The sequence below is a fragment of the Ricinus communis genome, chromosome 4 (assembly GCF_019578655.1).
Source record: "Ricinus communis isolate WT05 ecotype wild-type chromosome 4, ASM1957865v1, whole genome shotgun sequence".
Classification (NCBI taxonomy): domain Eukaryota; kingdom Viridiplantae; phylum Streptophyta; class Magnoliopsida; order Malpighiales; family Euphorbiaceae; genus Ricinus; species Ricinus communis.
Genome location: NC_063259.1, coordinates 29,499,661 through 29,511,961, shown reverse-complemented (window position 1 = coordinate 29,511,961; position 12,301 = coordinate 29,499,661). Strand labels below are relative to the sequence as shown.

General features: G+C 33.1%; 2 protein-coding genes across 3 annotated transcripts; one reads left to right on the top strand and one right to left on the bottom strand.

Moving 5' to 3' along the window:
• Nucleotides 1-408: 408 nt before the first annotated feature.
• LOC8266015 (CDGSH iron-sulfur domain-containing protein NEET) lies at nucleotides 409-2,264 on the bottom strand. The gene is made up of 2 exons (XM_002510848.4): nucleotides 1,907-2,264; nucleotides 409-717 (listed from the first exon to the last, which is right to left on the bottom strand). The coding sequence occupies exons 1-2, from the start codon at nucleotides 2,131-2,133 to the stop codon at nucleotides 609-611; spliced, it is 336 nt and encodes a 111-aa protein (XP_002510894.2). The 5' UTR covers nucleotides 2,134-2,264; the 3' UTR covers nucleotides 409-608.
• A 1,510-nt stretch (nucleotides 2,265-3,774) lies between these two features.
• On the top strand, nucleotides 3,775-11,705 carry LOC8266016 (K(+) efflux antiporter 5). 2 transcript variants are annotated; one of them, XM_015726380.3, is made up of 21 exons: nucleotides 3,775-4,337; nucleotides 5,690-5,733; nucleotides 6,148-6,209; nucleotides 6,345-6,429; nucleotides 6,544-6,605; nucleotides 6,817-6,892; nucleotides 7,063-7,137; nucleotides 7,552-7,623; nucleotides 7,753-7,836; nucleotides 7,928-7,996; nucleotides 8,092-8,169; nucleotides 8,286-8,374; nucleotides 8,516-8,612; nucleotides 8,712-8,765; nucleotides 9,310-9,405; nucleotides 9,720-9,762; nucleotides 9,841-9,908; nucleotides 9,999-10,076; nucleotides 10,224-10,268; nucleotides 10,356-10,451; nucleotides 11,160-11,705. In XM_015726380.3, exons 1-21 carry the CDS (start codon nucleotides 4,118-4,120, stop codon nucleotides 11,205-11,207), a joined length of 1,641 nt encoding a protein of 546 aa, XP_015581866.1. In that variant the 5' UTR covers nucleotides 3,775-4,117; the 3' UTR covers nucleotides 11,208-11,705. The 2 variants fall into 2 exon arrangements, with proteins under 2 accessions (XP_015581866.1, XP_015581862.1); XM_015726376.3 differs by having other exon boundaries at nucleotides 3,778-4,337; nucleotides 9,720-9,908.
• The last annotated feature ends 596 nt before the right edge of the window (nucleotides 11,706-12,301 follow it).

Here is a 12,301-nt window from a genome sequence, read left to right as displayed (position 1 = left end):
AGACTCCTAATCTCAGTAAATAAGTTCGAGATGTAGGTGATGATATCTTATGTTGATATTTAAAACAGAGCCAGAAACCACAGATGGGGAGAGAGACGAGTGCTGGGGTTCGTTCTCGTAAGGGTTAAGCAAAAATGGGAAAAGAGGTAGGCTTCCGGAAAAATGGGCCAGGGCGTATAAGCCCCTGGTTCCCGATTAATCACTTAAGGATTGGGCTCAACTTCAAGTTGACAAGGGAAATTTCTAAGCTTGTTCAACAAAAAAAAAAAAAAAATCAAAAGTCAAACTTTAATATAGTATTTTTATTGCCGAACTCCTTGCAAAATCAGCATGTCTCCAGCAGTCCTTTTTCACTATGGACTACAAGCGATCACCAAGTCTGGTCAAGGCATGACAACAAGGCAATAATAAACTAAAAGATAATATTGTCTCACACTCTTGACTGCAATATCTTATGTTTGAAAACTGGGAATGCAACACATGAAAGTGAACTCTCCCGAATCCAAAGGAAATGAACAGAGATCATCAGAAAACAGCACAAAAAATTTTCATCGTAAAAGGGTTTACATGGCTCATTAACAACTGTAAGAAAATAAGGAAAGATGTAGTTACTCTTTCTGCTTTTTCAGGAGCAGAGGTCCAACATTGTCACCAGTAGCTTTGTTGTGCTTTACGTGGCTTCCATCACATAAAGGAAATGTCCCCGACCTCCAGCATCTAGCATTTAAAACAAATGCAGGTTACTCAACTATAAGACAAACAAGAGAACGAAACAGATGAAATCATCCTCAATTACAAGGTCTCGTAATAGCAAAAATTAAGCAATAAGGTAATGTTGAATGCTTGAAACTAGCATAGACCAGGACTTAGCTTTACAAAGTGACAGGCAGCTTTTATATTAGTAAAGTTAGAGCAAAGGATATATCAGAAACACATCCATGTTAGTTAATCAAAGTCAACATATATGAAAAACAAAAAAAAATAAAAAATTAGAGCAATGCAAAACTTTGGCTCGTCCTTTGATGCAACATATTACTTTGCAGGGTTCTTATAATGATCTTTTAACACGAGGCTATATATAATTGCATGAAAAAAAATATCAAGATTTGCACCGTATATATATATCAAAGTTTTTCAAATTAGTTATAACTAAATTAAATTTGAATGAAACAAATAGAATTTTCAAACGAATTCTACATTAATAAGTGAATATATTTTATAATACTAAAATATTTCTTTTAATTTTATTAATTTTATTTTTTTCATATAATTTTTTTCAAATAAAATAAATTCTTTTATAAATTTTTAACTAAACATAGCATTACTAATTCAAAGAATTCTTTTATGAATTTTCGACTAAACATACTATTACTAATTCTGACCATATTGCTCGTGCCATGGTGAGGCATCCAAAGTCCAGTTATAATTGGCTGATGGTCAAAAGAAATATCCAAAACGACCGACTTTTATGATTTTGGACTTATATATGATCTTAGTGAATCTTTTTAGTCTTGGCAAAAGTAATCTGAATTATAAATTAGTTATAATTTACGAACATTATACCTAATTATAATTAAAATGAGGTAAATTGAATGGTGTAACGACTTCATGTCCCACTCAAATGCGATAACAGAATTGAGTATATTGGCCTACAATTGAGCTATTTTTACCAAAATAAAAAATATTTCCAAAACTAACTAAAATCCCATAAGTTTTGGGTTTTTTTTTTTTTTTTTTACTACTTGACCATTATAATTTTATAATATTCAATGAAACAAATATTGATGGTTTTGGCTCATTTTCATGCAACAAAGACCTTTTATTTTGTTACTTGACAATCATTGTGAAGTTGTGAAGCTAACAGAAGTAAACTGCCATAAAATGAAGTGAGTGAAGCAATTCAAACCTGCAATAAGGAGTGAGTGGCTTAGAGAGCTCAGCGACCATAACGGAGTCAACTACTTTCTCTTCATCCTTTCTAATTGCTGGGTTGATGCCTTGAGCTTCAGCTCTCACAGCAATCATGCGCCTCGGTTTGGCAGCTGCATGAGTGGTTGGCTTGAGTCCCTCCACTCTCGATTTGCTGTAACAAAAACCAGCGGCCAGTGCAGTTGCAGCAGCAATTGTCGCCATTGAAATGGGTAAGTAGGTCTCGCTCTATCTAACACAAAATCGGAGTCTGAGTAGGTGTGTGGCGTTGAAACTTTAAAAAATATAGGACAAAAGTATCAGCCAGTTTGAAAAGTGGGTGGTGTTGAACTTGTGGAGAGCACGCTCTCCCTTTGATTTGTGATTGATATCAAACTTGGCTAAGACCCGTCATGGGCTGATTAACACCCGAGTTTAAAATTCCACTTCCACCTTTTAGCCCATACGCCATGGGCCGATTAGCACCTGACCTATTATTCAAATTTACACCATCAGCAACTCCGCTCGTCCTTCTGTAGATGAAACTATGGAAGAATTTTTATTTGCTGAATGTATTCCACAAGAATCTGTCTAAAACTTACGCATATAATTATGAAAAATCTCAAAATTTCCGGTAATCATGCTGCGCTGCCCTACAGCTCGAAAATGATTCTCTTCTTTTGAGTTGAAAAACGATTTGGTTATTCTTCGAGTAGAGAAGGAGTGGAGGTGGCAGTATGAGTATCACATCACTGCTTTGCGACTCCTTAATTAATGATAGGAGCATATTAACCACTTGCTTAGTAATACTCCGCATTCAGCCCCCACGAACATGCTTTTTAGTTTTTACTAATTTACTAATGGGGTCATTTATTAACTCAAACAAGCATAATAGCCTGTGCTTGAATAATTATGAACAGGAATATACTTTTGTCCAAACAAATGACTAAAATTTTCATTTTCATCAAGAAAAAGAAGAATAACAATGGAAACATGCTATACCTAGGCACTCTGTGTGATTTTCCCTTATTACCTTGTATTGTATCTTTGATTTTTTTAGATTAGCAAGGATATGTTTAGTTGAGATTTATAAAATTTATTTATGAATTTAAAATTTATATTTTAAAAAGTGTATGAAGGAATTTAATATTTTACATAATTAAATTTATATAAAATTAGTTATAATTAGATTATATTTTAATAAAATATATAAATTTTTTAAATAAACTCCATATAAGTAAATCAGTACATTTTATAATATTAAAATATAAAATGATTTTTTTAATAAATTTCAATCAAATATTATACTAATGTAATGAAATAATAAAATATATATTTTGCATGAGATCTATGAAATATTATCCTAACCGACATAATTACTAATTGGAGTTAACACTACATACTGAAAGGAGTTAACTAATTAAAATTATTTTCCTCAAAGAAAAAGGAGTTAACTAATGGATACAAGTGATTATCAACTAAATTATATAATTATAAATAAAAAATAATTTATTCACCTAAAAAATAATTATATCAATGATTAATTATAAATTGATAAAAAAATTATATCATATTATTCTTCGGAATGTTCCTAATAAATTATTTTAGTTATTTCTTAAAATAAAACTGCAATGCATTAACATTTAAAACATTTAACAAGACATATTTTTTTTATAATTGAGTATGCATTACAAATTCTTATAATATTTTAATCGTATTTTTATTAATAAAGATTTAAATAAAAATAAAACTAATAATTTTTATAAAGAAAAATTGAAAAAATATCCTTACATTTATTAAACAAATTTAATCATATAAATTAACAATCTTTATGATAAAAGCACCTCGATCCTTTTGTATACTTCACCATTATTAACCACATTAACAAAACCTTAATCACAAGAAGTCTGAGACGCGAGATCTACTTTTACACGCGCGGAACGTCGATATGACGCAAGCTTCTCACGCCACTAGCTACTTGCAAAACCCAATAGCCCAACACGATCCCGCCATGAGTCGTTAATTAAAGTCCCAATGATTAATAACAAACACAAAGAACAGAGGAAAAAGATAAGTGCACGATATTAGGCTTTCCAGTTCGATCTCGCGCACGATCACGCATTGTTATTATATACTCTTCTAATTTCCCCTTTCTCTCTCCCTTTGGATTTTGAATTGTAGGAGAGAGAGGGAGAGATTGCCATAGACTATGGCGATCTTCGGAGCGAAACGGTATTGGTTGCTGTCGTTGCTAGTCCTATTAATTTCTACAGCGATTTCTGTATCGGCGAGATCTGACAAGGAAATGAGGGAGCGGTTTTACGGGAATTTGTTAAATTCATCCGCACCTGATAATGGAGATGGCAGTATAGCGCAAATGTTCGATCGAGTTCTCCAGAAAGAATTCTCTGAAAATGATCAGCCTGAAGGTTTCTGGCTCTTGCTTTCTGTTTCTCTCTTTTTTTATAGAAGAAATATAGATGACCTATTTTATTTATGTTTAAACTCAAAATTTTCAGTTGATACTACTTTCCCTTGATAATACACAAACATGGTGCTCAATTTACATGAATGACTAGAGATTGAACGAGTTTTTGTCTTTATATTTTATGGCAATATAAGAATGCAATCCATAATTTAGTAGTGCTATTTAGATTCATAATTGAAGTCACTTTTGTTGAATATGACTTCGTCAACTAAGATACTCTAGGGCATATATTTTAGCTGATCTCATTTTACGTTGTCTTGATTTATTTATTTTATTTATTCACCCGTTACTCCTAGTTTAATCTTCTGGGAGAATCAGTGGGGATTTTCTTATCTTCGGAGTGCAATATGTAAACGTCAGTGCGGATCATGCCTTTTAATTTATTTCAAAAGTAACAATAGTTTCTAAAAAAAGTGTTGCAGTAGAAAAAGCCAGGATCTATGAAGTGTTTTTAACAGTGGCAACCGATTTTCAGTAGTTGTTTATACTTTTTGTGAATTCATATCTATGGAGTTCAATGTGAATAATGATCAAGAGACTTGAATATGTATCTTGATATTGACAATTTTTACAACTGCAAGATTGAATAAACATAGCAGCATAACATGTTGTTAAAAGGTGAGATGGTTTTTTAACATTCAATGCTCTATTGAAGCAAATGAGATAGGATATTGATATTTGATGGAAGTGATGAGATTTGCAGCTAATACCCTCTTTCTAACATGAGGATTACGTAGGCGAGACTGCTTCTTTTTTCCCCTTCATCTTTGCTGCGGAGGTAGCAAAAGGACCATGATATAGCTTCAAAGGAATTATATAACTTCATGAGAAGCTATGAAATTATGTTTAAAAAACACAAAAGAGGGTATAAAGTCAAAGAGTCTTTTTACCAATATAGATATTATGACTGGAAATATGATACAAGCAAACTGGGAAATCATCTTGCAGAGCTCTGCAGCAATGGGTTTGTTTCGATTTAAATATGAGCTTAAAGAAGTTCCTTGTTTAAAAATCTGAATTAATTATGCCTGTCCATTTCATTGTTAAATTGTGGATTAGTGACAGGTCTGATAATCATGGCCTGGACTTCTCTCCTTAGGTTGACTATGACGCTTAAGTATGAGCTTTATTTAGATTCAGTTAGATGTTTGTTGTGCTATGCCTTCTGCGGCACATGATTCTATTTTATATGCCGATTTAAGTTGATAATTATGCACTTTATTCTAGCAGTCCATAGTTCAGTTCCTTAGATGCTGTATGGTTGATTCTCAAGTTTGTTCTCTCTTTTTCTAGGTTCTGATGGAAGCAGTTTCAACAGTAGTGTGGCTGATGAACAGGTAATTTTAATTTTGTATTGGATCAAATGTGGTACATTTGTCTTCTTTAAATCTCAGGCCCTACTCATAAAATATTAAAAGTCTAGATTTATTTTTTGAGAATATATTTCGCAGCAATAAATTAGGTATATGTCTCCCTTAGTATACTATATGCAAGGGCTTTACAGGTTGGATCTTGGTATTTTTTGATTCTCCTGTATAACTTCCCTGGTAATGCATTTTGAAATTCTTGGCTTACTAGACTAGTTACACAGTTGTAACGCATAATTAGAAAAAGGATATTGGCAGGTATCTAGTTATGTGGGTCATGAAGCTCAAACAACAGTTAATGCAGTTTGTCTTTGAACTTTATTTTTGGTATTTTACGGGGAAAGTTGGGTGTCTTTTCATGCCAGTCTTGGTTTGTTTTTACAGGCTGTATTGGAGACTGTAGTTAAAATCAACAAGGCCAAGAAAAATGATACGCAAGTTGCTAAGTAAGGAATCTTAAAGTATTTTGTGGTGCAAAATTATCTTGCAGTATGGCATTGAATACTAAGATATATTCTCTTCGTTTAATGGCAAAAACTGATAGTTTGTAAATATATACTTTGTGTTAATATTTTTGGCAGTGGAACAAAATCATTTGGGTTTCAAGATGTTTTTAAATTGGAAAATGAAGATTCTGAGGACATGACAACCCTTATCGACAAAAAGGTATGTCAAAATTTTATAATCAGCTCTTTATTTGTAACCTTTTGAGCAGATTCATGGATTCAACTGTTTTTCACATCTTTATTCCTTGTAACACTATTCTCTTACTATTTGTAGGATAACGTATTTGTCATGTCAAACAAGAAGTCCAAGTATCCAGTACTTCAAGTAGATTTGAGGTTAATGTCTTTTAAGTATTTATTTCTAGCTGTTTACTATAAATAATGTTATGAGGTCTCATGGTATGATAAGCCGTTCAACAATTATGCATGGTCTGTAATGCATGACTTGTTCTTTTTGGCCTAACTCCTGTGGCTGGAAGTTATTGGGCTTTTGGTATTTATACTGCATTTGATTTATGCTTTAATATATTGTTTGACATTTCTACAGATTAATTTCAGATCTGGTAGTTGCCATAGTTTCTGCTGCTATTGGTGGGATTATATTCTCATGCTTGGGACAACCGGTTAGTATATGTACATAATAGTTAACTTTATCATGTTTTGCTTGTGCTGACGTTAGTTTTTTTTTTTTTTTTTTTTTTTCAAACTTTAGTTTAGGTAGATGTTCAGGTTTATTTTGTGATTTTTTTTTTTGTTCAGTATTTGAGGTGATTTTTTCATCTGTCTATGGTAGATCATCGTGGGCTATATTCTTGCTGGTTCGATTATTGGACCAGGGGGGTTGAAATTTATTAGTGAGATGGTACAGGTATATCATTTTTCCTTTTTTCTTAGTGCTTAATTTTTCTCTTTGTTTATGGCCATGATTGTTGTGGTTTTGATGAAGATATTTGGGGAGAACTCCAAGTTTAGGTTTTGGATTTTGGTACTTAGTTTTCAGAATTTGGTCTTTTTCTGAGTACATAACTTGCTTTAGTTCACTCATGAAGTGCATTACACTGTCCTATTAGGATAATTAAAGAGATTTTGGGCCCAGGAAAAGTGACTCCCATATCTTTAACTAGCCATCTCAACAAAATAACATTTGATGTAGTACCAGCCAACGTCTAGACTGGGATTTGGCAAATATAGTGTGTTTTGTGTTGACCTCAATAGTTTGAGGATTGATTGCTAATAAATTTTTTATATGATGACAGTTACCCTCTTGTTGCTTTCATCACAGGTTGAAACTGTTGCTCAATTTGGTGTCGTGTTTCTTCTTTTTGCTTTAGGACTGGAGTTTTCTTTGACAAAGGTACACATTTGGTTTGGGAAATTCATATGTATGTTAAACCATGCATCAGCTTTTTCTGCAAATCATACAGGTATTTATGAGAAACTTTTCCTTAAATATTTAGATAAACTGTTCTAACTCCTAATGCAGTTAAAAGCTGTGGGGCCTGTTGCTGTAGTAGGAGGGCTACTTCAAATTGTTATATTTATGTTCTTGTGTGGCGTAACTGCTGTGGTTTGTTGCTTAAGTTTCCAAGTTCTTTTGTTTCTTTCAATGATTTCTTTTAAATTCTCTGCTAAAATTTGGATGTCTGTCAACTATGCAGTTGTGTGGAGCTAAGTTGTCTGAGGGTGTTTTTGTTGGTTTCTTCCTGTCAATGTCATCAACAGCAGTGGTACTGTTTGACAGTATGATGCTAGTATTTCTCTTTTTGATTTTTTTCCCTCCTGATGAAACTTTGGACTCATGCTTTCTTTTTCTCCTTACCAGGTTGTAAAATTTTTAGTTGAACGGAATAGTAGTAATTCTCTTCATGGTCAAGTCACAATCGGCACACTTATATTTCAGGTTTCCTATTCCTTTACGCTGTTTTATTTATTTGGTAGCACTTCTTCAATAGATGACATGTTGAAGAAGGGAAATATTGATTCTGATATACAGTCTATCACCATGAATTATTGCAGGATTGTGCTGTTGGTTTGTTGTTTGCTTTGCTCCCAGTCTTGGGTGGCAGTAGTGGCATGCTACAAGGAATGGTTTCAATGGGGAAGCTGTAAGTTTGCTTTGCCGCATTCTCCCTCATAACTGCCTCCGCATCCCTTACTTGCTTTGCTTTTCCTTAAAATTTTTAGTTATTAGTGATACCCAGATCAATGATTAGGATCAACAACTTTCTTTATCTCGTGAACTTCAGGTTGTTGGTGTTGTCCATATTCCTCATTGTTGCATCTATTTTGTCTTGGTCATTTGTTCCTCGCTTTCTTAAGTTAATGATACAGCTATCATCTCAAGTGAGTTTCTGGCATTTCTGGCATTCCGATAGTTTCACTTGGATTCTTTTATGGATTGACCATCATAAGTTCACCTTTTGTTTTCGTCTTGTGTTTCAGACAAATGAGCTTTATCAGCTTGCTGTTGTTGCCTTCTGTTTATTATCTGCTTGGGTAAGTATAACCTGGTGAATATGAACTTTATGGACCCAAGTTGGGAGTTTAATTAATTAACATATGCTCAATTGCTTGTCATTTCAGAAGACAATGAGATAATAACCAACCCTTTGAATGGAAATAACATGCCACTGCTTTTCATTTACACTTTTAAGATAGCAGAGTAGTCTGTTTAACTGCTGATTAGGAATTGATGCTTTGTAGTGCCGGGAAGGTAGATTAAGCCTTTGCCAAGTTATCTGTGGATGATAAGACATGGAAAACAATGCTTTGTACTTTATGATCGTTTTGTCATGATAATAATTCTTGTCCTGGAAGAACACTCATCTGCTGATTATTAAGCCATAAAGAACTAGCATTTATTTTCAATATATTTTCTTTGGAAAGATTTTTTCAGAAATGTTTCTTTAATGGCCAAATTTTATGCATGATTAACTCTCTTAACTTAAGATGCTGAGCTGCAGCATGCATCATGTGCTGCTTGTGAATACTTTTCCTCGTCACACTTGTAATACTCTTGGAGTTCTTTCAACCATCTCAGTGCAGTGACAAGCTTGGCCTTAGTCTTGAGTTGGGTTCATTTGTAGCTGGAGTTATGATATCTACCACCGACTTTGCACAACACACTTTAGATCAGGTAGTTTTTTAGCATCTTTTGTCCTAAGCTTTTGTCATTTGTGATATTAAATACTTCAATTCTTAGTTTTTATTCTCTTTTTTATCTTTTGAAGTTCTTTAAGCATTCATATTGGATTGTAAAGGTCATCTTCAGTAGCCTTAAATGCTTGTAGTCTTCTATAATGTATTTCAAGACATCATGCCTCGATTATCCATGAAAATGAACTCTTAGGGGGCTAAATATAATTATTAGAATATGTTATAGATTTGTTAGATATGGCTATGTATGTGTTCAGTACATTATTTCGAATTTGTTGCTTTTCTACTTTGTAGGTGGAACCAATCCGCAACCTGTTCGCAGCTCTCTTCCTTTCTGGTATTGGAATGCTCATACATGTACATTTTCTGTGGAATCATGTGGATATATTGCTAGCATCTGTGATTCTGGTTATAGTTGTCAAGACAGCTGTTGCTGCTGTGGTTACGAAAGCTTTTGGATATAGCATTAGGACATCGTTCCACGTGAGTTGGCTTAACCTTAAAGTACCAAAATTCATTTATGTTATTCTCCCTCCTTTCTTAAAGAGAATTGTTTAATGCACTGTGCTTTAGGTTGGAGTGTTGCTTGCACAAATTGGAGAGTTTGCTTTTGTTCTTCTAAGCCGTGCCTCAAATCTTCATCTGGTTGAGGTGACCTCTCTTATTTCTCTCCCTCTATGTGTGTCTATTACAAATTTACACAGTATGATTTAAGAATCCGAAGTTGGTACGCAATATGTGCCATTTGAGTATGTGGGTATTAACTCGATGCTTGAAATTGGTTCTTGGTTAATGCAGGGAAAGATGTATCTTCTTCTTCTTGGAACAACAGCTCTTAGTCTGGTTTGTTTCTTTATACATAGCAAGGCATTGGAAGCTTTAATTATTCTTTTCTTGGATTTTTTTTTACCTAAATAAATGGTCATTCAGGTAACCACTCCTCTTTTGTTCAAATTGATACCAAATGTCATGAATTTGGGTGTTCTAATGCAATGGTTTCCACCAGAAAGCAGCACACAGAATGAGGTTTGTAATATCTCTCTATGGGTGCATGAATGTGCACGTGTCCACTGGCACCCTTATATAGAATGTATGACCACTAAATAATATGCTTCAGCTCGGAAAATAAATAAATATTTTACTCTTTACTTGGTTGGTTTGCTTGTTATAGTTATAAAGTTTAACTCTTTCTAATGTTTATGTTTGCGGTAAAGACTGCATCTTAAGAGTTCTTTTAAATTGCATTGTGAAGTATATTAGGTTTTGTGAAATGTTTTCTTTTATATATATATAGCACGAATGGCTACTCCTAGAAGCTTAAGAAATGATGGAATCCAGCACTCTGTATACTTGTAAAAATTTTGATGGATGTTTTTGTTTAGGAAGCCGTTTACTTTTATCTTAAGGATGCACATGTGACTAAGTTGTATTCATCACGCACATCATATGTCAGTGCGACAATTAGTTATGGATTGCATTTTGATTTATTTTCATCAATATTTAGTAGAGTTTCCCTGAAATTTCATCAGTAGGACAGCATCGGAATTTTGAATATCTATTGTTTAGTAAAAATCACGTTGAATATCTGCTCCCGGATCTTTACTTGCACCTCGTTTCTCTTCTTTTCCTGTTTATGTGAGTTAAAAAGAGAGAATAAAAAGAACAAATATGAAACGTAACGTTATCTTGTTCCTTTTTTTTTTTTCCCTTTAATCTTTTATCTTTCTTGTGCAGGAAAGAGAGAGAGTTTCCACGATCGAAGCACATAACAGATTATTGTGACCCTGAACTGAAGACTTCAGTAATTTGTAAATATAATGGATTTCTCCTCACTGCCAATTCCATGTTGGAATTTCAGCAAAGACGTCAGAGTTTCAGTTTCATGAAGAATTCAGCTCCAATTTCTCATGCACATGCATGAAGTTTTCCTATTCTTTGGGGATAGTGTGTAAATATAATTTTTATGTTTGTGCCCATCACTTGTCATCGGTGATCGCTTGGCATAGTTTACCTGTAATACTATATTGCTGTACACAATTCTTTTAGGTATCATGATTTTGTAACAGGAAAAACGAAAGTTGTAGAAGATAACGAGTCAATGATTTTAGTTTAGAAGTCGGTTCAAGAATCAAGACTCTGACAGATGTTAGAAGAAGTCGGTTTTAATTTAGAAGGCATTGGATCAAGAAATTAAAATTCGATTTGGTTCGTTTTCTACTTAAAATGTGTTCGAGACTGTATTTTACAGTGAAGAAAAAAGGTATATGTTTTTCTTTTTCATTAATTTTCTCATATGATTTAAAAGAATTGCATGTTATTTACTCGCAAACGAATGGAAAAATAGTGTTAACAGAAAGGAAAAAAAGGATTAACAAATATATAAGTAAAATGCAGCCAAAATCGTATATTATATCCGACATTTGAATGGTGAATCAAAAAAGTATGATATTTGAATGGAAATTCTACACTCATTATGATCTTTACAAAATACATTTTAATCTATATATATTAATCAACATTATATTTTACATGGCCTATAAAAAAATACATTATATGAGGACAAAAACGAGTCGGAAAATGAGAAAAAGAAAAACACACTTTTCCATTTATTAAGTGAGACCATTTACGGCAAGGACGCAAGGGAAGTGGTGTGCTGCTGTAGTGGAAAAGTCCTAGTTTGATCTTGGAATTCTCGGAGTTCTTGTATTTCTTTTTGCACAAGTACTTATAAGCACTTTCATTTTAGTAAAAGTGCAATTAAATCTCACAGCGTACAAATCATTCAATTATATTTTGAATATTTGAAAAATAAATTAATAATATTCTTAGAGTTAACTTATTTTTTAAAATAAATGATGATGGTGTTGATATTATTT